Below are 25,731 nucleotides of genomic sequence, written 5' to 3'. Positions count from 1 at the left end.
TTAAGATTTAGAAACAGGCTCTAGAACATAATCTGCGCCTGTTAATAATTCATCATATGCCTACTTCTTTTCAGTTGAAACAGACACAGACACATGTCCTTCCACCTTTTCATTTATTCCAGAAACTTTTCTTCAGTGCAAGACAGGAAAGTGACAGTTTGTTCCTAAGAGTTCTCTCTCTCTCTCTCTCTTGATCTGTACAACAGCTGTTTTCACTGCTACTGAGTTATATCTGTTGTTTACCAGTGCCATTGCTTTTACATAAACCTTTGCTGACTCAACAAGGGGCAAGGTTCTACATCCCACCCAAATCACTTGAAATTCTCTGTGTTAGCATGACATTTTAAGTTTTTCTCTGCAGGAATTGGGTAGTTTTAAAGAAGCTAAAAGGACTGGAAGGAGAAAGAAAATCTTACCAACAGAAGTAGAAAAGAATTGTTTTTCATGGACAGAATGGTTTGATTCTTTATCGATGCCTCATACTAGTACTTTCAGGCTACTTGCATTACTTGTTTGATTCAGACATTGTTCCTTAGTCAAGGTGCATAGTTCTACATTTTTTGTATATTTTGTGGTCCCCCTACATCATCCTCATGGCACTGTTACTCAGGGCACCATGTCTTTGTTGGGGGGGCAACCAATGACTCCTTACCCTCTGGACTAACTCTTCTTACTGCTGGATCTTGTCATGAATCCTAAGGTCCTCCTAGGGATCTTGCCCAACTACAGTCTCTTCGGAAGGTTTTGCATTAATACCCTACTGACTATTTCCCCACTTTTTTTTGCAGTTCTGTGGTGATGCTTTAGAGATGGGTGTGGAATGAGGGTATGTGGTGTATTGCACCACATCTGCAGCAACTCAGCAATGCCCACCATCCAACCCATTTTGAGCTAGGCCACCATGAGCAATACCCCCAGTTTCTGTGAGGAATCACAGCTGGGAATGATTTATCCCTCTACACCAACAGAGTGGCTAGTTTTGCAATAATCTGTCTTCTTACCTTCTCACAAATATCAACTAACTTATGACCGCCAAGAAGGTACATTCACATCCTGGAAATTTCAGTGTTAGATTGGAAGCAAATTCAGTAGACTTAAGATATTTTTCACTGAAGGTACTACTTCTGGTTTTAATTGCTTCTGGAGGAAAATGTCAGAGTTAGAAGATGCCTTGCGTAAATCACCTTGCAAGATATTCCACAACGAAAAGACTAAGCCCCTTTTTTACACCAAACATGGTCTTTGCAATCACTCTTAGTGAATCCATTCAGCTGCCAGAACTCTTTGCAAACTGTCAAAACAAATCCTTTGCAAATGCTCGGCATATAGTGTTGCAGTATATATATATATATATATATATATATATATATATATATATAATCTGTATGTATGGGTCTGCTTGAGTAGACCAAAATTCCAATTACCTGAATTTCATATAATAAAGATGACAACACTGAAATATGACTTTAGTGTAGAAAAGATTTCCGGGCAAAGAGGCAGTTGGCCAATATATAAAAAAAAAACACATTGAAGCATCTCAAACCCACACAAGTGGGAGGCATCACCCCCAACACCCCCCACAGCCCCCCAACTAAATATACCAACTCTGTAGATTTCTGTCTTGTATTTAAATGGCTGCAGATAACTAAGTCTGAATTTTACTCATTTAAAAATCTAATTAAAATTCTATTTCAGGCTTTTAATTGGGGGCAACCTGTGCCGTCATGTTAGGGGTTCAATCCTCTTTGCTCTCTTATTTAATATAATCCACCGTGAGATTTGTGCACCTCAGGGAAATTTGACTTTTCTTCCTTTGAAAGAGCTGCTTCACCCTTTTAAGCATTGCATTTCTAATTATAACAACCGCTGCTTACTTCATCCAGTTTGTACACATGAATTTTGCTGTAGATATGCTACAACTCTTGAGAATGTTTGCAAATAATTTTCTATCTCAGCTTCCTCTTTAGACTTCAGAATCCTTGCAATTTACTTTCTGGTCAATATTAATAGACTTTGTGTAAAAGACTCGTTTGAGCTTTGTACAATTCCTTGTGCAGAACTTAAGAAAACATGCTAAAATGCTTGCACACTGGAGTATGTGAAGGGGTGTTTTATTTTTTCAGATTTCTTTAATATGTAGACAGCAGATGTACTGTTGTTCAAAATGTTTAAGGGGTGGACCAGTTTTGAATAATTGTTTGGATTGTTTGTCAGGATGAATTATCGATTCCATAACTTAACACAACTAAATTCCCTAAAGCTCTTGTAGTAGTCACCATTCTGTGGTGCTTTGGTGCACTCATCTCTGTTAATTTTCAGAGCTTAATGGCCTTATATAAAGGAAGTGAAATGAAATCTGCTGGATTGCCTGGCAAGATTTCCAAAACAACGAAACCAGAAGTCCCTCTGCTCTCAAGATATAGTGACAGCAAGTCTGCAGTAACTCAAATTTGCATTTTCAGTCAGTGCTCTGGGATACATGTTATCACAAATTGCTGGATGCAGTAGAACAGACCATTGTTTCTGTCAAACGTCTAAACATTTGGAGTACTGCTGTTTACCTTCTTTGTAATAACCTTTATTTCTAGATACCAACCAATATTTTTTCTGCTGGGAGTAACAACAAGGGTGGGCAGAGGAAACAGCAAATTTTCAGTCACAAGAAGTTATTTTAGTGGATAATGCAGATTTGGTTCAATGCCATTTGGAGGAAGTTTCTAAAGAAACAAACAAGGCACTGTTTTAATAAAGAACAGCTAATGTATTTCAATGCCTCCTTTATTTGAAAAATAAAAAAAAGCAATGCAGTACCATTCCTGAAAAAGTTACTACACCTAAACAGCATAACATAGTATTTTAGATATGTGTTTATGAGTATTTGGAAAGGCATATATCGCTAATACTAACTTTATATTTATGACAAATGAATAAATGAGATGCTTCATTAGGTCATGGTAATCCAATATTGTATTTGTTTGTGCTTGTTTATATTCCACTGGAGGGTGACTGAGGAAAATTGTCAATAAAACTGAGAAGTTAGAATGCATAGATCCACGGATGTCTTTTAAATGATTAAATTAAACAGATGTTTGGGAGTATGGAGAGATGTATAAAGATGTGGATTTCTAACAAGTATCATCCTGTACTCCTCAGTTTCCTTCAGTTTTCACTTGTATATTGGGTGACTGAACCACTTTCCTCTGTAAAATTCTCTTGCTACTAGTAGTTTTTACTAAATTAAACACATTAGTAACATAGAAGCCTTAGATTACATCACTTTATAGTTTGTTTTTCAGTACGTCCACAAAGGTTTACATTTTAGCAGTTTAGATAATGCATATGATCACAAAAATAGTTTGTCTGTGTAATTCATGCTTTAGTCCTCACTATTATGGAAATGTAATATCTCTCCTATCGTTTATAAGTGAATGACTTATCCAGTGGCATAACTAGTTCTTGTGTTTAATGTAAGTTAAGCATATCCATACGGTAAGCCTTTGGTCATTCAAGTGATAATGTCATTGTATATCCATTCACGTTTCACAATTTTAGAGATGCTGTAGTGCAGAAGACTTAAGGTCTGAGGTGTTACTAAGCGGCATCCTGCACCATGGTATAGGGTTTGATTCCGTATACATTTCTTTGCCTACTGTGTGACTCTGAGTAAGTCACTTAACAATACGGTGCTCCTGAATCACCCCTGGAAAAGGATTGTGTCCAGTAGGCTTACCTGGTCAACAAATAGGTAAAAATATGAAAAAAAAATACCAGGTCCCAGGGATGCATGAATGCAGCAAAACCTTTTAGTACATGAGACTGAAACAATTTTTCTTTGTATGTATGAGATTAATCCACGCAAGTTTTAATGTAATTCCATCCAAGAACAGTGTCAGCTCTGTGTATACATTCTCCTACATTGTGCAACTTAACAGAACTTGAACTCAAACAGATAATATTTTTACACTCTTGGTGAGCTCCTAGGGAACATGATTTTTTTCAAACTCTGTGGTGAATCAGTCTGAATGAAAAACTTATGTTCTGATGGAGAATAAGCACACAAATATTAATGCTTGAGACGACTTAATGCTTTGTCGTCTGACTCTGCTCTGATTGTGTGCCAGATCAATTTGGGATCAGAGTAAATTTGTAATGGAATAATAAGGGTGTCTCTGAAAATTAAAAACAGTGCAGATTCATTAAGGAGCTGAATGACAGACTACAGGCTGAATGTCTGCCAACATGCAAAATGTGCATATCTCATGTCTGCCATGGTTGCACACATTAAAATGTACTGAAGAATAAGTGTCATATCATGTACCACTGGGAGATGGTATGTTTTGCTGTAGGGAAAAAAAGCACCCTCCCCCCACTAAGGAAAGGCTTTGGAAAAATACTTCTAAAGCATAAATTAAACGCAGCTCAGTCAGAATATGATTCATTTTTCTGCATGCAAGGTACTGTTTTATAGGCTCGAGTTATGTAATTAAATAAGTTGGTATGAGCCATTTTATCGTAAGCTTTTCCAGCAAAGAATTTGCTGTCCATGAACATAGCTTCCTCACTGAAGCATTAATTGTCATGTCATCAGATTGTTTCTCTGGCTTACTTATCTGGCTCATCTGAGACTTGCAGTGCTATTTATCAGTAGCACTTGTTATGAAATTCAAACTCTCTTAAAATAACCAGCCTGAACTGACATCAGCAACAAGTAAACTGAAAAAGAATAGTAGAATCAAGAGTCATTTATTAAAACTGCATCCTCACATTCTTTTTCAATGCAGAAATACTGTAAACTGAGGGGCAAATGTGAGATTGCTAGCAACTCTGTAGTTTAGCAAGATGAGTGAATTAAACAGCTGCACAAAAATGCAGTGTTTCAGTTTTTAGCAATTAAAAAAAAACGAGTTTAATCTTACTTCAGGAAATTTGCTAATCAGGTAATGGACTGCTTTTTCTAACGTACAACTCTAAAGTAAAGAGTTAAAACAGTTAAGCCTCCCTGGTAACACACAGTAGCCCTGATGGTGGAGTAACTTACTGAACAGTCTATAGAACAGAGTCAATCTGCCTAGTTTACTCAGGCTGTTTCCCTCTTTATTTACGTTGGTGAGTCTATAGTTCCCTGACTGGAACTGTTTACCTGAAACACCAGACCACTTTTTGGTCTATGTAGTAGATAAGAACCTTTATTATTCTTCATACATACTCATACCAGAAAATTATCAAAAACATGTTGCTTGTTTGAAATGAGGTCTGAATTCTTATTTCTAACCTCTGTTTTAATATTATAGAACAGTTGTGATTCTAGTGGTACACTGCAAGGACTAGTTCTTAGTCTAGCCATATTCTGCAAATATTTACCAAAGAGGAATGCTGTGCATTGAAAGGAAGGTAAATCTCTTTGTAGTAAGTAACAAAAAGCAGGTTGGCAGCCTGATTGAAAAGTTGACAACTGAAACTCTGTCTTATGCATTATATGACACCTGGGAAAAGAAAGTCCCTAGATAAAATGTGATCTGAGTGGATTTAGGCTGCATAACAGAGAGAGATGAAAAATGACACAGGGTTCTTATTTTATTTTGTATTACAAAATGTGAAAATAGAATGAAGAAGTTTGCTATTTAGTCTGCTATGGGACTGGATCACATGTACTGCTTTTTGCAAGTTTTTGAATGTGTTTGCTCAGCCTGCTCAGTTGTCCCTTGCCCTAAGTCCATTGCCTTCAGTGACTGCTACTTCTTGTCTTTAGCTTTCCAAATTGTGTCCAATGTGGTACCAAGCCAAAACCCTTAGCGAAAACCAGGTAAATTACATCTGTTTAGACTCCTTTACCCAGAAGAGATGTTGCCGATTCGTGGAAGTGTACAAAGCTTGCTCTGCAGTACTTCTTGGCAGTAAATCAAACTGGTTTAGTTCCTGATGCTGGTTGATTTTAGACTGTCATAACATGTTTGTAACAGTATCCCTTTTATCACCTTCCCTGGTGCTGTTGTCCATTTATTTCCAACTAGATTGTAGTTTACTGAATTGGTGTTGGAACTGCACTTGTAGATGGGGGATAACTGAGGCTGTATTTTGAAATTACGTGGTACTTCTCTTTGGCCAAATGCAGACCAAGTGAACTAGTAGTGACTGTCTACTGTCAAATGTGCATATATATTCTTAGTATAGCATCTCTAACTCTGTTAAATAATCTTGCTCACTGTTACACATTTCCATCTTGAATGCTATTGAATTTAAGTTTGAATTTCTATTTCACATATATAAATGTGTCAGTGCTGTTTATACTACACCGTTTTTCTTATGCACTGTGCCAATTTATTTGTGTAATCATTTGAGGCACTGTGTTATAGTCCTATCCTTTTTCTTGCTGCTAGAGCAAGTCATCTTGACTTTGCACCATGAACACTGTAGTTATAGTAAAGTGATTTTAAGAAAAGTAGACCTGACAATGCATCGAAGACTAAACCTAAATGTTATGGCTGTGACTGTGACATAAGTGACCAGTATTCAAATAATGGGCCCAGCACAAGAGGAGCTGGGCAGAAAGGGTAAGACTGAGTGACCAGTGGCAATCTGTCCTACCACAGATTTTTCTTCACAGGGCTATTTGTTGTTGGATACCACAAGCCTACAATTTGTTGGCTGAATCTGCTTGTAGGCAATACATTTTACTGGGATCTTTTCATGTTATTAAATATTCAGAATCTTGAAGGTTTTTGTTGTTGGCTTATGACACTGAATTCTCATAAGACTGAAGAACACTGGCATCTGTATGTGGAAGGTCATGGCATTGTGGGGTGGAGTGTGAATTTGCCTTTTTCCCACTGTTGTGTTATCTTGCAATTGGCATACATAGATTGCATGGGATGTAAGGGGTGATGGGGGGTGCCCCATGGAAAAACATGCTTTTTTGGGAGGGGGTTGTTTAACTTTCTATCTTGAAGGGTAGATATTTTGCAAGTTGAACATGTGATTGCTTGATGAAATGTCACTGAATGTTCAGTGAAGTAAATTACTCCAGTGTTTGAACTTACAATGTGTTCAACACACACAAATAGTCGGGGGAATAGGATTAAGAATATAAAAAATCCTCATCTGCTGTGAAAGATGGCACCTGGTTACCGAATCTTGGATCTCACTTCACCATCAATCTTTTTTGTCAGGAAAGTAATCTAGAGTGGAAATGACTTCCCCCAGAACCATTTGGGATACTGTATTAGATGGAATGGAAGAAAAAGATAGAACAAATGAATCAATGTGGGACAAATCAGTTTGGTGGTCAAACTGATTGGAACAAAAAAAAACAGCATAAAAGCTTAGAAGTCTTCCAGTAATAATCTCTGTATAAAATGAATCATTTTGTTCCAGTTTATAGATGCAATTTATTCTTTTCATAACCTTCTTTTGTCTTCTTTCTGTTTTCTGCATTAGTCTGTGACAGATTAATAGGCCCTAATTTATTTGAAGTGCTTTATAATCTCAAGTGCACTAAAACAAATGAAGTTTTACTAGTTTCTATGTCTTATGGATATAACTGAGATATTTGCTGATAAATTGCCACTAATTTTGTCTGGTTTTTTTATGTAATCTTCAATCAAATATTTTTCTCAGAAGTCTCCTACCAAATAGTATCATGGCATACCTGATTTATTTGACTTCAAACTGCTCTTTTAAAGTTTTTTATTACAGGTATATATTTATAGTCATTTATTTGATCAATCTTTACCTAAAACTAAAGGTTCATCTCTTGACTTCAGCAACCCACTATGTCTATTTATTCACTCATTTGTTCCTGCCCCCCTATATATATATATATATATATATATATATATATATATATGTGTGTGGATCTAGGACATTTGCTCCAATGAGCAAACGACCGAAACCCAAACGGCCAGGCATACTTACATGAAAGTGCATTTCACCTATTGCCGAGGCTGTACTACTGTGCAGGTAAGGGAAATTTCCCTTTTCCCCACTGTAGTGCGGTCTCGGATAGAGAATATTAAAGTAGGGGGGTGTGGGGGGGGCACAGCCCCCCACATGGGGGGTGCATCCTGCTAAAATGTAAATGTAGCGTTTTATTTATTTATTATTTTGTAACACGCTTTAACGAAAGCGCTTTTTCGATAAAAGCTCTGTTGTTAAAGTGTGTTCGGTTATTATGGATTTGGACCTTTGCTCTCTTGAGCAAACATCCTAGATCCATATATATATATATATATATATATATATATATATATATATATATATATATATATATATATATATATATATATATATATATTTATGTATGTATAGGTATAAGTTATGTAGCCATGCCCTGTAAGGCCACCAGTGGACAATACTGTTGTCTTTGTTACATTGTACCAGTGTTATGCAGTACCAGCATGTGGAACTGTATGGAACTAATTTCCTTTGATACATCCAAGTATGGAGCATAGTAAAAACGTGTTTAAAAAAAATGCACATGCGTTTAGCAAGACGGACTATCCCTTTACCAGTAAATTTTGCTCTTTATCCAAATAATTTGTTTATTAAAATAGATAACTTTTCTTTTCAGATGTTTATGCAGACAAAAGTTGTTTGTTTGTTAAAGTTAAGTACACATATTATGCAGGGGAAACTATGGTCCACTTTAAATACATTAGGGATGCTTCTTCTTTGGGAAAATTTAATTGCAATAGTGGAATTATAGTAATATTTTATTACAAGTACCAAACACTAAAAATACAGTTACTAACTATTTAACGTAAGTTTAGATAAAATAAACAGGGAATACTTTTGCATAAGGGACAAAGTACCCCCTTTGATTTCTTGCTCTTATGCATTGTAATGGCAATTGTAACACTGTAATAGAGAATGAAAGTCAGCCAGGTAAGGTTAGTATTGTTCTTCCAGCCAGAAAACAAGGCGAGTGGTTTGAAGAATTAATTAGTGAAAGTGTTTCCCATTAGATTATCACATCTGTAGGTCAGTGAACTGAAAACATTTCAGAATTAGAGTATATAATAAACATGTTGGGATTACAGGCTGGTATGGGAGAAGTTACTGTAAGGATGGGGCTTTGGATTTAATTATAGATCAGATGAGCAAAATATTCTAGCCAAACTACAGAGCCTTTAATCATTTACCTGTACCCTTTTTGTGAAATTCAGGGTAGCAGGGAGAGCTAGAGCGTATACTGGCAAAACAGTAGGTTTAAGGCTGACAACAAGTCTTGAAATGGATGCATGCACAGAGACATAAACTCATGCACACATGCACACACATGCAGTTCAGAAGATTGCCAGTTCATTGTAGGCATACCTTTTGAAAGCAGAGGAAATCAAAAACTAGACAACAGAGCTAACTCCTGAACATTGTTAAGTCATGACCTGACAGCGATATGGAACAGCACATGCTACTGTCTTGTTTTGCCTAAATATCCATTTCATTATGCACTGTTCCTTGTTTTGTCTAAATATCCATTTCATTATGCACTGCACTGAGCAGTATGAATGAAAGTTTAATGTAAAGCACAGTGCTATTGTACAGTGTGAAAGTTTTTAGCAATTGTAGCATGGACAAACATGGGTTTTCCTTGAAATGTCCCTTCATTTTCCCTTGTGGTACTTAGGATAGGTGTGAACTGTAGTCAGTTGCATCTAAGCTATACTTAGCCCAGACAGCAGAAAAGCTATGGAAGTAAATGACATTCACCTCTTCCCACCCTGCCCACTTCCTATAGGAAGTAAGCAGCTCAGTGCAGAGCAGTGGGCTGCTCACACTTTGGCTGAGTTTGCTTTTGGAGAGGACTTCTGTAATTTGTGAGAAAAGAGAGAGTCTAATTTTCCTGTTGTCTTTTCCCATTGTTATCCCCTGCTCCCACAGGAACTCAAGAAATAGGAAGTGCTCAAAGTCTTGTAGGAAGCCAATCCTGTTTGACGTCATTTCTACTATACAGTTCCAATTTGTCACTTTTTGTCACGGCAGTATATCTCTACTCACATTATTTGGTATTGACCATTTCTAAAGGAAGTGGGTGTTTCCTTTGAGTTTTACAAAGCACAACTCAGCATGATATGCAGAATGTGATATTTGTTGTAGAACTGGAATAAACATTGTACTTCTGAGTTTACATTACAGAACATTATGGTGTACTGTGTGTCTGTGAATGGCAGCATAGGTTCATTTAAAAGCTTGTGTGTGTGTGTGTGTGTGTGTGTGTGTGTGTGTGTGTGTGTGTGTGTGTGTGTGTGCGTGTGCGTGTGTGTGTGCGTGTGTGTGTGTGTGTGTGTGTGTGTGTGTGTGTATGTAAAGAACGTGATGCAAAAGACTACAGAGAGAAATTGCATTTCTTTGCACAGCTATATTATCATCTATTTGTGACTATGTGGAAGCACATGTGCATATTTGTATTTGTTACAATTATACGTATAAATTTGCCTACTTTACTTTATCATAACACTGGCAAACTGTGAATGTTAGGACATTTAGAGTAGTATAATTTATTGCTTTCATTATTAACAGAGCTGTACAATTCAGTGTTTATGGGTAAAATCTTTTGTATGTTTTCTTTTATTTTGCTCACATTGATTCAATGGCATCACTACTGAACTGTTATATATCTACAGGTGTATGTCATGTTGCTGAAATGTCTAAAATATTATTATATATCCAAATTTAAAATTTAATTTTAGTTTCTATATTATATATCTAAATGTAAATTTTCATTTTAGTTCTATCTGCAAGCAAGATTCACATGGAAAGGAGCCAGGTTGCTTCGTCCTCTTCTACAGTTCACTCTTATTATGCTGGCATTTTACACTGGACTGTCTCGAGTGTCTGACCATAAGCACCACCCTACAGATGTATTGGCTGGCTTTGCACAAGGAGCACTGGTTGCATACTGCATAGTAAGTAGTTGTAAAAACTGATGCATTGTGTCACTGGCTTAATCAGTAGCAGATATCTGTGACCTCCTTTACTGTATGTTTATGCAAAACTGCTCTAGTTTGTGATCACTTAAGCAGCACAGAGGAATGAACCCATGACTGTGACTATGACTCAGTTAATCTGTTGTCAATAAGTGATGAGCTAAAGAGGTAGGGTGAGGGTGAATACTCGATGCTGCCTTCTTTTTGCAGCCCCTAATATGGAAAGAGGTGCACAGCTAGTAGCATATGGGCCAGAGAAGTGTGTTTGGCTCTGTCAAGCTGCATTTAAGTGGCAGTTTTCATGTTGTGGGCATGTGGGAATTTACACACCTACAGAGAATGGCACTGCTGGCCTTCACATCCACAAGTGTCAACATCATCCACTGGGAGAGGAGTTAGGGCTAAAATCAGAAAACACCTAAAGACTGCCTTGGTGACAGCCTCAGGCAAATGGCTGTCACTCCATGGGGGAACAAATGGGCTGGTTAATCACAGGAAGGTTGCTATTTTACAGGCAATCAGGATTAAATGATTAAAAATGTGTTAGTTCACCCAAGTAGCATTTCTTGGACTGGCACTGGCACGTGTTGTCTTAGTTCATGTTCTTGGCATACGCACATGCTTACAGGTGATTGATTCTTCCATTGTTACTTAAAGAGCCTGACAATAATTGTTAGTCACTGCAGGCCGATATCTTCTCACCACCACAGTAATGATACATAAGGGACATTGTGACACCTAAATACCAATAACTTCACATACAGAATTTGTACCAAATGTACAGCTAACCACTTTCAAGGGAGTGTGACAGAATGCTCACCTTACGAATGTTTTACAAATTATTCAGACTGAAATCACAACTTGTAAAACAGGAACAATAGAGAACTAATCTGTCAGTGTGGCAGACCACTCACCTTCCAAGTGACAGTAGCATCAGCAGTGCTCACTGTCTACTGTCCCTCCTTAAGCAGCGCAGCACCACTGACTTGAACCATTTTGCAATTATGCATAAACAGAAGATGGAAATAAAAGAGGAGGAAGAGAAAAATTACCCTCATTCATAGTTAAGTACTAGGTGAGCTGACCTTGTGGGCCTTTTAAACTTAGCTACTTTTCTTTACAAAGGTGAGAATTGAACCCTGAACCTTATGTCTGTAAGATAACTACCTTAACCATTATGCCAACCCTCATCTTCGTAACTTCCCTTCAGTAGGACTCGAACCATTAATACCATCCTTTCAGGCCATGCTAAGTAGCACTGAGCTGCTAAACAAATAGTTAAATCCTAGGGAGTTAGTTTGCTGACTGCTATAAGCCTAACTATTAACAAAAGATGAGAATTGCTCACTGTACCTTGTGTTGTGAGGTAAACACCTTAACCATGCATGCCAACTACCAAACCCAAAGAGTCAAGCCCTATACCCTTGCCACAGGAAGCAGTTTATTAACATATTGGAGTGTTAGTCCTCTGAGCTAACTGTCAGAGTAAGGAGAGGTCCATTTTTTCCTCATGTACCCCCAAAACCTTCCCTACCAAGGGCAAGTGAGGTTGATTCCCCACTTTCTTAACCTAATATACTAACATCCCTAATCCCTCTTATGTCAATTAATTAACTCTCCCCCATTTACTATAGCCTATCCTGCCCCTTCTTACTGACTCTCTCCTTCCTCCCCCTCTCCCCACCGTCCTTAACTACAGGGTCCTAGTGACAAATGTACCTGTGAACAAACATCCTTTATTACACTTTAAGCAATTTATTAAATTGAAAGAGAAAGGTAAAGAAAAAAATATCCTATGCATTTGTTTTTATTCTGTTGATTTATAATATGTACAGAGTTGTAGTACGGTCAGTTATATATTATGCCAATTATTTAGAGCAACAGTAGAAACAAATCCACAAGAGGTACCTACTGCTTTCTTTGTTGTTGTTTGTCTCTCTTTTTTTGTTTTGTTTTTGCTACAAAAAGTAATATTGTTGTTGGCATGGAGACAAGAAGTAAAACCATCATTTCTATACAAAGTATTAAACTTAAACTGCTCTTTCTAGTGCAAATTACAGAGAACTGAATTTTATTCAAACCTTGGCACAATACCACTGAGATGCAGTTCAGTGGAGGATGCCAGGGAGTAACTACTATTTGAAATTTTCTTTAAACATTGTAGAGATCAGAGCCCTTCCAAAACCTTGTTAGTACTGGAAAACTTTGGTAAACTTTAACTTGGCAGGACCAGTTTTGGGCTGTAATATATTTACTGACACTTTTCCGGAATTCCTTCAGATGGTAGTTGAACATGATTTTCATGCTATAGTGTTTATGTGAATGCAGTAGTTTTATGTTAAAGGCCAACCAATTATAACTCATCAGGAAGTGCTTTAGAGAGTAAGACTTGTATGTGGTTGCAATGTTCCTGAAGGTGATATACTTTTCATTTTCAGTACACAGTTCTTGTGCATACCATAAGTCAAAAAGTACTGCAAAAAAGCTTTGAAGAAAGTGTTATATGACATCTCACCAAGTTATTATATATTGGGTAATCTACTTTAGCCATTGAGGGAAGCGGTATAAGCCTGCCTCTTTGTTGTAATGGCATACAGATAGTATTGGAGCATTTTAATACATTCCGCTTTCTTAAAGAGGGAGAAAAAATATGGAAAATAAAAGGTAAATATAGTGCTTGTGCCAAGAAGAAACTCTATTATATCATAATTTTTTCTCAAGATTTGTACCTGATAAACATGTATTACTTTGAGTTGTATTTTTAAAAGTAGTCAGAGCTGCAAGGCATGTGTGTGTGTGTGTGTGTGTGTGTGTGTGTGTGTGTGTGTGTGTGTGTGTGTGTGTGCGAGCACGCACATGCAAGTGCCTGTGTGTGAGTTTGGAAGGTGAACATTGGAAATGCTTGTTAGTACCAGATGAGGTTTATTTGAGAAATGGCATCAGTAAACCCAAAAACCTGGGATGAATGTCCAGCCTTTGATGCATGGTAGGTATTTCTTTCCTGCTGTCTTATATATCAAGACTTACTTGATACTAACCTTAGCTGTAGCTCGTGAAAACAATTGACCCCGAAAAGTGACTCACTTTAGATGAAGACATTAACTATTAACTAACTTTCTTTCATAAAGCATATCGGAGATACAGAATTTCTACATACATTTCACTATTTTCTTAACATTTTTATTGCTGGACATTCATCACCTGCTAGCTAATTTTTGTTTTGGCTTAGTTCTCAGACTGTGTGTCAGCACTTTGTCAAAGACATGTTTTTGAGGATGAGATTGTTTCATGGCTTGCTGAAATTCCAGACACTTTGGACTTCCTGGGACAGTAGGTATCATAAGGCAACATTGTTATAGCATTCATGTTTAATGGTGGTAGTTAAAATACAACAGTTTCAGTGGCTATATTGGCATATATGCATTAGTATCATACAACTGTGCTTTGTTGAAATAAAAGCTCTCTTTTAGCATGGTTATAACAATACGTAATATACTGCTGCTAGTATTTATTGTTAGAGCATATCCATTTAACACTTTTTCTGCAAAATGTACAATTTTTTCCTAAAGTTATTCTTGCAGAAATGCCTACTAGTGCGATTTCAGTTGTTCCTGTTCTTCTCCTTGCACTGTATCCTTTAGCATACCTCGGGGTACTGTACCAGATACTTTCCGAGGATTCGGAAGCATAGTATCATCGGTGACTAGTCTCTCTTGTGATCCTTTCACACAAGTGTTGTACAATATTCCCATAGTATGTTCTATCTCTCCTGTTCCTGCATGATATTTTACTCTTGAAATGCCACCAAAACATCTTCTAACTGCTTTGGAGAACAATGAAGAGTTTTAGTGTTCCTCCACGTTTGTCAGCACTAGCATAGTTTGATGGCTGCAATATCATTCTGACAGTTGCTGGCGATTGTTTAATTAGCTGCCACACAATGGTAGATACATTGCACTATGTTAGTCTTTTCTCTAAATTTCATTCATAAAAGGGGGGGCTTGTAACACCTTAAAGCCTTAGCTCCCATCTTTTAAAAAGTCCCTAGGTGCAAGAGAATGGAGTTTAATGAAGTAGCAACCCCTTGTACCCACCAAATTATCTATCTATCTGCCAATGTACCCACCTGTTTTCCTACCTACCTACAAGCCTACTTATCTGTTTAAACAAAGTAATGCTGGACCATTTCCTTTTTTTTCATTGCCATCTCTGGTCACAGAATGATGTCATCATGATTCTGTGCCAGCATTTGTACAGGTCCCAGTGTTTTCTGTTATTGCTATTCCACCACTATATTCTGTCAGTTTCCATACCATGGAAGTGATATTTCCACACTGCAATATCCACATTTTAATCTAGCTAGTTTCTTTGTTTCCAAAGTACATTGTTGACTCCAGCTGCCTGTTTAGCAAACATTTTAACAAGTAGTTCAGTTGTGTAGTATGGAGGCTGGTATCTTTCCTGTATATATCCCCAGAAGCATACATAGGAGCAGTAGAGTAACATCTAAGCCTGTCCTTAAAAACACTTAAGAGAATGAAAAGTCAGAGTGGATGGGAGAAAATGTCCTTCCAATGCTGAGATTTGATCCTGGATAAATAAAACCTGCTCTTCCACATAGAACTGGGACAACACACCATACAGATCATTTTTGAAAGAATGTAATGTCATAATTTGTACTGCAACATTGTGTGAATTTTTTTTTTTTTTGCTACCTGTTCCCATCACCCTAGGAGGTGTATGAACATTGAAGTAATTTTACTTTATCAGGCCCTCCAGCTCGCCAAGCGAAGTAAGGGAGATGTTGAAGGTGACAATTTAATGGAAAGCTGAATTTTGTATACCCATGAGCACTGTATAAAGTAATTTAGTATGAGATGAGGTAAAACAGATAGCACACATTTCCTTCCATTTGATAAGTAAAAAGGTCAGTCAAGCAGATACCTCAATGAACCTTTGGCTTCAGAAGTATTATGGCACTACACACAGGGACAGATAACACTGCTTGTAGAGGCTGTCTTTCCTGTGAAAAACAGATCTTAGAGTAATGAGGAAACAGCTGCCTGAAATTTTGCAGTACGAAGGTTTGTCCTTAAACTTGAGATCATGTCATCTCCTGTATGAACAGTCAGCATTCAGTTCACTTTATTTTTAGGTGCAGTAGATGGACTGGGCATTGCCAGTGTTGTCCCCAAATTACTTTTTTAAATAATAATAATGTTTTTGTATTCTGGCAACTGACAGAGTTTGCTTGGCTGTATATTTATATGGTAAAATGGACAGGATATGAAGCAGCAGACATTATTACTGTGTATCTGAAGTAATGCTATGTGTAGGAAAATCCCTAGTGTTTATATAGCTTCACAACTGAAATGCATTTTAACAACACAGAAGTTGTAAATCGTCTCATACATTCACCCCCCTCACAGATATCGGCACTTCATAGATGAAAAGGCTGTTCCTGCTACATTCACTGCTGTTTTGCAAATGTCTGTCTGCATCCATTTTTCTTGTGATAACATATCATCAGCCATTCTGTTGGAGAACATTATAGAACATTTTGTTAAACCATGCAAGGCATCTTTAAACTCAAGTTGAAGCAAATTAAATAATTGTTCAGAGATAGTGGCTTCCACTGGCATTTCCTAAACTTGTTTTTACAGAAAACCATTTTAAATGTAAGCATATGGCTGTACTTCCCTGGGATAGCAGTAGCTGTAGTTTTATGAAGTAGTGAAGTCAGTTTCACATGCATTGCCATTTTTGTCATGATTAGCATACATTTGTCATGAAAAACATAGTTTCAAAACATAGTTTCTATATATTTTGTCTGTTAAACAGTTGCAGTGAGCATAGCACCATAATTTGAAACCGCAGATATCAAAGGCAAAAGTTTATTATTTGTCAATTAAGGTCCATATTTACACAACAAAATTTCCTTTACTAAACCACAGAAAGAGGGCACATAATGCATCTCTTAAATCTTATAAGGTTTCAGAGAGTTATAGTTAGAAAATTGCTGTCTTGAACACAAATAGTTTGTCCTGTATTTAGCTATGTTAGTCAATAGATTTGTACTACAAATAATTTAGGCATACAGACTTCTGCAGAAAGTCACTTTAGCTGAAAAATAAAATGCATACTTTTGTAGTATTTGCTTATTATACATGAGTATGGCAGATGTTATCTAGAAAATGTTGGCTGTAGTCACATCAAAGTATGGGTGTGTTCTAGGTACTTATAACAAGTATGCTTTAGATAGTTGTTAGCAAAATCTCTTTAAAGAAGCAGTTTGAATGGTCCATGCTCTAATGAGAAGGCAAAAGGAAAGAAAATATCAGATTGTGAAGTAGGTGGTCATCTGGGAAAATCTTACTGAAAACAAACGGTGTGGTTTAGAAGAAAAACATAAACGTTGAGATCATGTCACTTGTAAGTGATGGGATCAATACAAATCTGTCGAAAGGGATTTCTTTTTAAACACGTTTATTGAATTAACGCTTCAGATATAGGAAAACATACATTTAAATAAAAGAAAACGAAACATATTAACATGTTCCCAATTTAAAACATTATACATTCCATGTATTCACTTGTTCAACTATCTTCAATCAAACATGTCATAACTTGCTCACTTCCTGCCTTCCCTTAAACCTCGCTCCTCCTCTAAAACATTCTGCATGTATTGTTCCCATAATTTCCTTTTGTATGCAGTTTGCTGCTACCCTCTATTAATGTTCCCACTTCCAGTTCTTTTATCTGTATTACAATACTCCATACTTCAAATATAGTTCAGTTTGCTGCTGTTTCGTTTTTCTGGTGTTGTATATCATTTGAGTTAGACTTTGATTTCCATTTTCTAGTAACTGCTTTTTTGGCAACCACCAGAATTGAACTCAACAAGACCTTGTCTAGCCAATTCAGATCCCATATTCCAGCTCAAAAAACTAATTTCCTTAGTTACATTCATTTGCTGACCCAAAATTTCTGACAGATTACTCTGTCGGGAATTTTTAAAATCTGGCAACTGATTACACCCCCAAAGTATATGTTCCTATTTACTTCTTTCCTACACATCATGCCTCCAACAATTGGCATCTACATGAGAAAAAATTCTTTGGAGTCTGCTTGGGGTATAAAATACAAATGGGAATGTTATTTAGAAAAGCTCAGGCAATTAAAAGAAATTGAGGTAGAAAAAAATACGCAAATATTTCTGAAATAAAAAGGCGGGAAAAATGAGTCAAGAATTATTTATAAAAGTTACACAAGAAAGCTAAGACAGATATAAAAATTATTCATAAACTGTAAACACAAAAGAAACTGACTGAAATGTGACAGTTAAAATAGGACAGCATAAATACAGTCAGTGGCGCAAAAGCAAAGAGTGACAAAAATACAGTCAAGTATATCATAAAATAGATTTGTCCAATAAATCAGGAGCAGTAATTAATGCCAAGTCAGTAAAATGGGGGTTGTATAGACAGAGAAAGAGTGAAAGATTAAGGGAGAGGGAGGTGTCGAAAAAGAAGCCTGCTGAAAAAATGCTTCTGCTAACATACAAAAGATAAAAAGAAACAGTGACATACTCTCAACAGAAGCACTCCAGTGTGTGTGCGTGTGTGTGTGTGTGTGTGTGTGTGTGTCTTCTGCAAGGAGCTAGCATCGCACCTGAGATAAGTTTTCATGTCTTGTGTCCACTAAGTGCTGAGATTGGTTCTGGCACCCCAACAACACTGTACTATATAAAGTGCATAATCAAAAAATGAATGAATAAATGTCCTAAAGTCACCTGCTACTGCTGATTTGTTTCTGTAAACTTATTTATATAGTATTTGTACTGATTCAGGACTTTCTGTAGGTTTTTATTGTGTATTAGGGGACATAATGAGGTATATTTACAGTCTATTGCATGAAGCTATATTTGTTTCATATACAGTTCATTGGTTGGATTGATTCTCAGGTTTTATATGTAATATTTTCAAGTTCAGGTTGTACTTTAAAAGTAATTCTGGCACCTTCTTAATTCTACAGTGTAATCCATCTAGCTGAACTTGTCATGCTCCAGTGCAATGACTACAAAAACTCCATGTATGCGAGTAGTACTGTAGGAACTAAAAAAATGATATCTGAGTGATTACAGTTTAACATTGTTTAAATATGCTAACTTAAGCAAAACTATGTTCATTGGAAAATACAGTTCAAAAGCAGTGTAGATATACTGTTTCCATGCAGCCTGTTGCATAGTAATCACCAGCCAGAATTTTTCTGTAATAAACATTCTTTCAAGTAGTACACCTGCAAACTGATTAATGTGAACACATCACTCAGTGACTACCAAACATTTGAAAGAAACCTGCAATATCTATTTTATGAACATGGCACATGGTGCACATTTTAGCTGAAGGCCACATCTTGCCATCGTGCAATGTTAACAGTAACTTCAACACAAAGAGCTACTGTGCTTTCAAACTTCCTCAGTCCCACAGTTCTTTGTGAACAGGAGTTCCATTCATCAAATTATGTCTGTGACGATTTTCATAGCTGCCCTGAAATGATTTCAGGCCTTGCTAAGAAAAGAAATATTTTGATATACATATTTCATTGTGTGCAGAATGAAGTAGAAGGTTCTTCTTAATGAGCTTTTATGAAAGGATGTGTTGTATTACTGAAGTGAACCTTAACCTTTCCACCTTGTACAGTCAAATATTATATTGTTCTAGTGGTGTTCGATTTAACTTCAGAAATACTGGGACAATTTTTTTCCTTCCTCCTCACCAGTTTAAGGAAATGAATATTGTTCCTTTAATAGTAATGCTGTTCAGTAAGGCAGATGATGCTGATGGATAAACTGAGGTAATGATAATATTTGATAGCCTTGGAATATTGAGGCCATGCTAGCAGACCAGGGTTGCTGCCCACATTACAGTAACTTTTACAGCTCCATAATTGGTAGAAATAGCTGTACAGTTTTTGAGCATGAGATTTCAGTATTTTTTTTTTCCCAATGAAAAAATGTAATGTAGTAATTTTAAGATTATGTTTTGTCATTTTTTTTTCTAAAGTATACTAAGTGTTTAACTACTACTGTTGAACTTTTAGTAGTACATCTGCTAGAGAATTTTGCAAGCAATGCATTCAGTTGAAACAGACTTTTCACAATTTTTCTACATTAAGTAGTAAGCTCTTAACAAACACGTGAAATCACTGGGAATTTAGTAGGGAGTGTCTGTTAGAAGGAAAGATTCAGGATTTCCTTAGTATAGAGCATATTTAAGCAGTTTCCCATTCCATTGACATATTTCCTTTGTTACTGGTTCTGAACATGCAATAAAGTTACAATATACAGACTTGCAGGCTTTTATAAATGTTAATATGGGTCAGGCAGTATTTGCCCTTTGTGTGCTTTTTAAGTGGAAGTCTGATAAAATGATCAACATTCAGAGAATGTTGTTTTGCCTAAAGGAATATCCATGTGGAAAGTATGGGAAAGGATTTATCACACACCCCCTTTCCATAGGGAATTGTGGGATGTTCTTTGCAGAATACCTCCCAGATTCAGATGATTAATAAGACACATAAGCAAACTGTTGTTTTCCCAACAAAAGGCAAGGCATACTAAAAGCAGTCCGATGTTAGTATAGTTAGGTTTCTACCCACATAAACGAATCTGCATCAATATTGTGTCCGGATATGAAACTTGACCCAAGGAAAGGTGAGAGTAGGCCACATGTAGTGGTCCTCTAAATAGGATGTTAACTTTTTACAGGAGGGTGGTTTACAGTCAGTTTTCCTGTTTTATCTGCTATGTTAAATAGTTAATAATGATGTATATGAATATATAGGTTCATTTGTTAGTACTAGGCTAACTAGATAAAATCTTCAACTTAAATTGCAAAACGTATGTTTCCTCCAAATCCATTAACTGGTTTACAATATATTGCATGTGTAAAGGATGTATGCAAATGCTCAGTAGTATTATTTTAAATAATCTACAGGTTAAATCTATGACAAAAGTTCTGTGTGACAGAAAGTACACATAATACTACATTTTTTCTTACATTAGCTGCTGTCATGGTGTTAACAGGATTAACTATTTGGACATTTTATTGGAAAAGAAACCTGTTGATGAATGTTATTCTTCTAGCATTTTTAGGAAAGAGATATTCTCTAATGCCTGTTTACATTTTGAGAGCTGGCACCCCTTTCACCAAAAAAGGTCAGTCATCAAGGGCCAGATGCAAAAGAAGCTCATGGCAACTGTTTTTAGCAAGGCCTTATTTAGTAACGTCTCATCAAATCAGCATTTCTCTGAATCAGAAAATGACAATGAAATGTAATACTGATAAAAGGGGTTTCAGTGCAGCAAGCCGCCCCCCCCATACACCACCTTATGGGATGGAGGAATATGCAAGCCAGTCATCCACAATTATATATATTTATTGGGTTTGTTGGTTATTTGGGAAGTGGAAGGATCTCAGATAACCCATTTCAGCCATTGACAGAGGACAGTAATATAGCAAAATAACAGTAAAATCCAGATTAAGCAATGCAGTGAGTTTAGTTAAAACAATCAGTAAAAATTAATTTAATGTGATATAGCTTAGGCAATTTGTAATGTATGAAAATGGTTTCATAATACAGTAAGACAATTTAATTTATAATAAAAAATATAGGCACCGGGCATCCAACTAGTTCCAACAGTCGGCCCTTTATTAACGAAAAACACCAATACACATAAATGTTCACACAATTCCTTTTACGTTTTACATTTTCGTCTTAAATATCTTCCATCAGATGAGCGTACTGACTGTTAATGCATGTTTAAAAACCTTTGAATCCCCCCAATTAACCAATGTAATGCAGCAATCAATTAATTATGTCAATGTGTCATGATTATTGAATCTTTAGAAAAACAAAATACATTTAAAACTGTATGGATCATCCATACATCTGGTGCCCATATTTTGATTACTGGTTCTCTTTTGGGCACTTTGGTTTATAGGACAATTTATAATGTTTGAAAAGTGTTTCATAGTATAATAGGGAACTTGTGTAACTAAAATTTCTTAACAGTAAAGTACTTATTGAAAAGTAGAGCATATGCAGGAGTGGCCTTAGGTCAACTGGTGCCCTAGGCAAAAGGGATCCACGGTACCCCCTACCACACTACCCGGTGCCCCCATCCTGGTCTACCTACACCAAATAAATACTGGAAAAGCACCCCTGCTAGACCGGTGCCCTAGGCAGCTGCCTAGTTGGCCTATGCCTAAGGCCAGCTATGAGCATATGAACCAGCACGGAGCATTATATACAACTGTCACCATTTTCATAGGTTCATAAGTACTGAGATCCAGTGCTTAGGCTTATAGGCTACTGAAGATCAATGACTATACAAAATACAAATTAAAAATACTGTCTGCATGCCAAGTGTCCAAGTTTGTCTTGAAAAGAGCTTAAGTATGGGATTCTTTTATACTGTAGGGCATTCTGTTCCATAATCTAGTTATGATTTGGGTAAGTGTTTACATCTTGAATTGGTTTTATTAATCTGGACCATATATTTGCATGTTTATGCTTGTAAGTAGAAGAATTATTATAATTTTCTAAATTTAACATTGACTGAAGTAACTCATCTTTAAAAGCTTTGAATTGTAGTATTCATTTACCTCAAAAATTATCTATAATGAATTAAATATAATTTCAAATGATTACATCTTTTGTAACAACTCAGGTATACAAAATCATCTGATTAGGTATCTGGCATGACAGTATCCACGCTGAGATGATATACTACTAGTAAGTTTATTTCCTTAGTCCTGGGTTTTATTCTCCATTTTGTTGCTTTAATACTATACATGAGCAACTATATTAACCAGTTAATTGCTTGTGTGAAAACCCTGAAAAGAGAGAATTGTACTTACTCTGTTTCATATGCTTATCAATTGAACTAAAAATAGTACTTGAAACAAACACTCCTCTGTACTTCATTGGGTAGAATTAATTTAGTTTACAAGACCGTGAACAAAGTCAATTTTTTTGGAAGTGGATTTCTTGACAAGCTGCTTTTTGCAGACTAATTTCCCTTCACATTTTCCTGTTTAAGGCTATGCTTTGTTATTTTGTTTCTTCTAACAACCTGCAAGTTTAAGCTGGTATCCAGGAAATTATTTCATGCATATTTTTTTCACTTGTTCAAGAACACAAGCTCTCAATGCATAAATTTTACTTTACGACTTCAATCTGCAGATAAGGATAGAACAATGAAAAATATGTAAACTGTTTAACGCATAAAGATGTGTTTATTTTTTTTCCATTTTTTGGGTTAGATTTTTTTAAAAGCAACCTGTATCCAAAGCACATTTTTTTAAATTAATGTGTTATTAGAATGTTTTTTAGATCAAGAAAATATTACTAATTATAGTCTTTTTTTTCTTTTTATAGGCCTTTTATGTGTCAGACCTCTTCAGACCTAAAGTGGTTATTTCAGTTCCATCTCCACCTTCAATAAAGAAGGAAATTCTTCCACCTGTGGACATAATTGATCGGAATAACCATCACAATATGGTGTAGAACTTACCATTGCAACATCTGTGGACAGAAATATGACTGCTGACAGCAATAATCTGCTGATTTCAAATCTCATCAGACAGTAGAATGTAGGGATGGAGATGTTACACACATGGATTGAGAGTTGTATCATATACCATCTCTTCCAGCTATGAAGATCTGAAGTGGTCCAACATGGGACATTTAGACTGCAAAAATGTCTGACATGAATGTTTATTAAACAAGACCGCCAACGGATATATACCTATACTTGTGTGCTGGAGATGGCATTCAGGCTGTGCAGCTGGTCACATGTTTATCCTATGATAGACACTAAAACATTTTACACGGTAGCTATCTTGATGTTGGTATAAAAGACTGTTCAATATTTTAGATAGCGAAAGCCAAAAAGGAGCACTAGAAAACTACAAATAGCACTATGTCTGAGTTTGTCCACTAACATCTAAAAGTAAATGTTTTATAATCATACTGCTTGTTAACGTAACAAGAAGTACATTAAAACAGAACTGCATGCCAGGTTTATTACAAGAAACTGGTAGGATTTAAGCAAAACGGTGTGATTGCACATCACATTTACAACCTATCCAGTGACGTAAGATATGAATTAATGTACAATATGGTTGTTGGTAAATATAACATAGGAAAGGTTTATTAAACAGTAGAACAGCTGTGCATCATGATTTGTGACTAATTTGTCAAAAATTTAATATTTTATATGTAACTGAGCCAGCATTTTAGCACAATGAATGTTTGCAAATGGTTTATGTTTGCATTATAAAATGACACTAAATCATTGACAGCCAGGTTGTTCGGCTGTTTTTCAGATACTCTACAGACACAATTTTCATTGGCATTTCGTACATGTTTGAATGGATTGCTGAAGCAAAAACTTTATAGTTATTTATTAACACCTTCACTAAGATAATAGATTCAGGCCTGTCATCCTGAATTTTAAATTGCCTTTCACATTTGTTAATAATGTCTATATAAATACTGATGTTTTCAGACATTCACACAAATTACAAGTATTTTAAATTCAATAATATCAACACTGAAAATTCATACTATGACTAAATGCAGCACTAAAGACTTTTGTTGCTGTTGTGAAAAATGTTCATGTTTCAAATTGTAAAAAGTTAATGTAAGTGCATGTCGTGTTTATGGACTGGGGTTGAGTCCCAGCTGATGCTAACCTTACAGCTTCCTTTTCATGACGTACTGCTGGCAGGACGTCAGCTCCTATGCCTGCATCATGCTTAATGCTCCATAAGTGCTTTGAGGGTTGATTACCTGTGTGTGTGTGTGTGTGTGTGTGTGTGTGTGTGTGTGTGTGTGTGTGTGTGTGTGTGTGTGTCTGACTGTTAATGTGTGTTGTGTCTGGTGGATGCTGCTTCTAAAACATTCAATATATTGATTGCCTTGAAATGCTTCTACATATGAAACATGCATTAAAAACACATATATTTTTATTATGAAAGGCAGCATCAAACTCATAAAGGACTTAACCATAGTAATCACATTATATATACAGACCATTTGCACATTCCTGCTGCAGAATCCGTCCTATCATTTCTACCATGGCAAGCTATAATTTTATATAAATATATATAAATAATGTGTAGAACAGTAAAATTAACTATGTAAAGTATTATTTCTGAAGTAATGTCTAGATATCATATCCACTATGACTATAAAATGATTGTGTCTTGACCTGTGTCTTTTACAACATGCTGCTTCAAGAAGCATTTAATTAATTTTTTACAAGTAGTCAACTAAAATATCTTAGGTTTGTGATACTCATTGTTTTTATAAAAAAATACTATGACTAGAGACAACTGTATCAAAATATTAAACAGTCAGTATTTTTATAATTTCTCTTTTGTACAAAAAGAATATTATTATATAAAGTCTTTTGTAGAATGAAAAAAAAACTTCCAGATTTATGTCTGCAACATTTGGCTGTACAATATGTGCTTTTAAAATAAAAGCCCATAATAAAACAAAGTGGTGTATTTTGAGCATCTCTGTTTTGTAACACATTTATTCTTTGTGGAGACACAACAATAAAATGCAGTGTATTACTTCTGCATATATAAAGTATGCCTATAATATGTTCTCATGTACAACACACACACACACACACACACACACACACACACACACACACACACACACACGCACACACATGCACACACGCACACACACAGACACACACACACACACACACACATTCTGTTTA

At 36.1% G+C, this 25,731-nt stretch overlaps 1 protein-coding gene across 1 annotated transcript in view; it reads left to right on the top strand.

The window, feature by feature from the left end:
- Positions 1-25,513, top strand: part of PLPP3 (phospholipid phosphatase 3) — a 130,078-nt gene extending 104,565 nt beyond the window's left edge. The window contains exons 5-6 of the mRNA XM_044085509.1: positions 10,725-10,901; positions 23,367-25,513. Coding sequence (XP_043941444.1) covers positions 10,725-10,901; positions 23,367-23,495 — 306 coding nt within the window. The 3' untranslated portion in view covers positions 23,496-25,513. The remainder of the gene's footprint in view (positions 1-10,724; positions 10,902-23,366) is intronic.
- Positions 25,514-25,731: the final 218 nt, after the last annotated feature.

This window comes from Protopterus annectens, chromosome 10.part0, assembly GCF_019279795.1.
Source record: "Protopterus annectens isolate FY-2018-M chromosome 10.part0, PAN1.0, whole genome shotgun sequence".
NCBI classification, from domain to species: Eukaryota; Metazoa; Chordata; order Ceratodontiformes; family Protopteridae; genus Protopterus; species Protopterus annectens.
Note: the sequence above shows the minus strand (reverse complement) of the source record. Positions and strands in the feature narration are given on the sequence as shown.